This window comes from Macrotis lagotis, chromosome 4 (assembly GCF_037893015.1).
Source record: "Macrotis lagotis isolate mMagLag1 chromosome 4, bilby.v1.9.chrom.fasta, whole genome shotgun sequence".
NCBI lineage: Eukaryota > Metazoa > Chordata > Mammalia > Peramelemorphia > Peramelidae > Macrotis > Macrotis lagotis.
The window spans coordinates 188,677,422-188,680,136 of record NC_133661.1 but is presented as its reverse complement, the minus strand read 5'-3'; the positions used below and the strand labels follow the sequence as shown (position 1 = coordinate 188,680,136).

The window sequence follows — 2,715 nt, the reverse complement described above, 5'->3', positions numbered from 1 at the left end:
ATGGTCTTCCAGAAAAAAGGAGAAACATCAACATTGTCATCAGAAAGAGAGATTGCCACCAGGGTATGAATGATCTTGAATACTAAGATAAGTGGTTTATATTTTATTTTTCAGAGAATAATTAGCTAAAAATATTTTTTTCAACAGAAGATTGTTATAGTAAGAGATAAACAGAGTGGGCAATTTAGGAAAATATAAATGCTCATGCACTCAATTTTATTGTTGCCTCTTTTATAATGCATAGCTGAACTCAATGTAACATTTCAGGGAGTTGTTCAGCAAGGGTACAACACATTCACACCATTCAGTAGAATGTGTTATCATTTTTAATTGATGATAAATCAAAGATTCACAGAAGGTAAATTATACAGCTAGAAAATAGCAGAGATGAAATAGGAATTTTTCTATAAAATTTAGAAATGGAAGATATATATAATATTATTTAGTATCCTCCCTTTGCATGTGAGGAAATTGATACCAACAGATATAGAGACTTTTCTGATATGACTGAGATAACAAATAACAGATCCAGTACTCAAATCTTGATTTAATAATATTCTCATTGTATCAAATAGTCTCTTGAACCCAGAGTTACCATTTTTTCCCTCCACTATACTGGGCTACTACCTATTATCTGTATATTCACATTTTAATGCAGTCCCTCCATGGAAACCTATTTACCCTCCTCTTAAGTTTCATAAATATATTTCCCTTCCCAATAGACTCTATAATATAAGTTGACTTTTCATTAGGAAAATTTAAAAGAAGATTCAAGAGAGAGGGAAGAAAATATCAACTCTTACATTACATTGCCTTGTTTTGTCAACATCATATTACCCTTTGTAACAGGCTTTGCAATTATTTATCTGTTCTTGCCTTTTGACACAAGTGGTTCAAGAGTTTGGCATTAATATTACAATAGTCTTTGGTCACAGTAGAAAGACAAATTATTGGAAAGGGTTAGATTAAGAGGAGGTTACTTGGGTTCCAAAAGTAGGACATTTCTTATTATAGCAGATATTTGACCAGGTTTTAGGTATCGTCTCTTCAATTTAGACATGGCTGCCTTTACCTCTTTGTTACGGAGGGTGTAAATAACTGGGTTTAATATGGGAGTGAAGATGGTATAAAACACTGCAAGAACTTTGTCCACTGAGTAACTACTAAAAGGCCAAACATAAATGAAGATGCATGGCCCAAAGAACAATATGACCACAGTAATATGGGCAGTCAGTGTAGAACGTGCTTTTGCCATACTAGCTGATGAACGATTGCGTACTGTGATGAGTATGACTGTATATGAAATAACAAGGAGGAGAAAAGAACTCATGGATAGAAAGCCACTGTCTGCAACTATTAGTAAGCTTACAACATAGGTGTCTATACAAGCAAGTTTGGTCACTAGAGGGAGGTCACAGAAAAAGCTATCCACCTTGTTGGGACCACAAAAGGGCAAGTTCACTGTAAATGCCAGTTGGCTAGTTGTGTGTATGAATCCAACACACCAAGAGATGATGACTAGAATGATACACACACGTCGACTCATGATAGTCATGTAGTGGAGAGGTTTACATATGGCAACATAGCGATCATAGGCCATGGACACTAGAAGGACCATCTCACTTCCAGTGAAAAGGTGTACAAAGAAAATTTGAGCCAGACAAGCCTCAAAGGAAATAGTCTTTTTTTCAACAAGGAAATCTGCAATCATTTTAGGGGTGGCAAAAGAGGCGACACCAACATCTACAAAAGAGAGGTTTGCAAGTAAAAAGTACATGGGAGAGTGAAGACGAGGCTCTGAAGTCACAGTGAGGATGATAAGGAAGTTTCCCATAATAGTAGCAATATAGAGCACTGAAAACACAACAAAGAAAAGAGGCTGAAGTTCTGGGGAATCAGAGAGTCCCAGCAAGATGAATTCAGATACTCGGGAGTGATTTGTCTCATTCATTGACTTGGGTTGAAAGAAATATTTTTCAATTATCTGGAAGTAAAAGCAATGGCAGAAATTAATTAATGGAACTGGATTAAGGCAGGGTTTAAAATTTTTCTTTTACTATTATGAAATTCTGAAGGTTTCTTTATTATTAAAACAAAGGACATTTATTCTTTTTTTACATTTTTTTGCAAGGCAATGGGGTTAAGTGGCTTGCCCAAGACCATACAGCTAAGTATTTATTAAGTGTCTGAGGTCACATTTGAACTCAGATACTCCTGACTCCAGGGCCTGTGCTTTATCCACTGAGCCACCTACCTGCCCAACATTTATTCTTAACATGGCCTTGATGAGGAAGATGGAACCACCTGTAAGTGTTAACATATTCTGCAATTGAGTTCAAAGACTGCTGTAACAATGAAAACTCAATTAGAATGTCAAAGTCTCTTCATAAATGCCATAAGATTAGAAAACTTGTCACACAACCCAACCATGTTACCTTCCAGTCTTTTGTAAAGTAATATTAAAAAAATTAAATACATTTTCATTTTATTAAATATTTCACAATTACATGTTAAGACTTTAAATATTAGCTTTTAAAAATTTTGAATTCCAAATTTTTTTCTTCCCAAGCTTCCTCATCCCTTGAGAAAGCAGGCTATGGGTATCACTTTTACATATGAAATAATGCAAAAGATATTTCCATATTAGCCATATTACCAAAAAGAACCCCACACTTTAAAAAAGTAAAAAAAAATAGAGACAGGTTAGCATTTTTC

The 2,715-nt window shown here is 34.8% G+C and overlaps 1 protein-coding gene across 1 annotated transcript; it reads right to left on the bottom strand.

Moving 5' to 3' along the window:
• Window positions 1-976: 976 nt before the first annotated feature.
• On the bottom strand, window positions 977-1,954 carry LOC141520189 (olfactory receptor 4K15). Its single transcript, XM_074231996.1, has one exon. It carries the CDS (start codon window positions 1,949-1,951, stop codon window positions 977-979), a length of 975 nt encoding a protein of 324 aa, XP_074088097.1. The 5' UTR covers window positions 1,952-1,954.
• Window positions 1,955-2,715: the final 761 nt, after the last annotated feature.

Coding starts and splice junctions, on each gene's coding strand:
- LOC141520189 (XM_074231996.1), bottom strand. CDS start 1,951: ATGAATGAGACAAATCACTCCCGAGTATCTGAATTCATCTTGCTGGGA.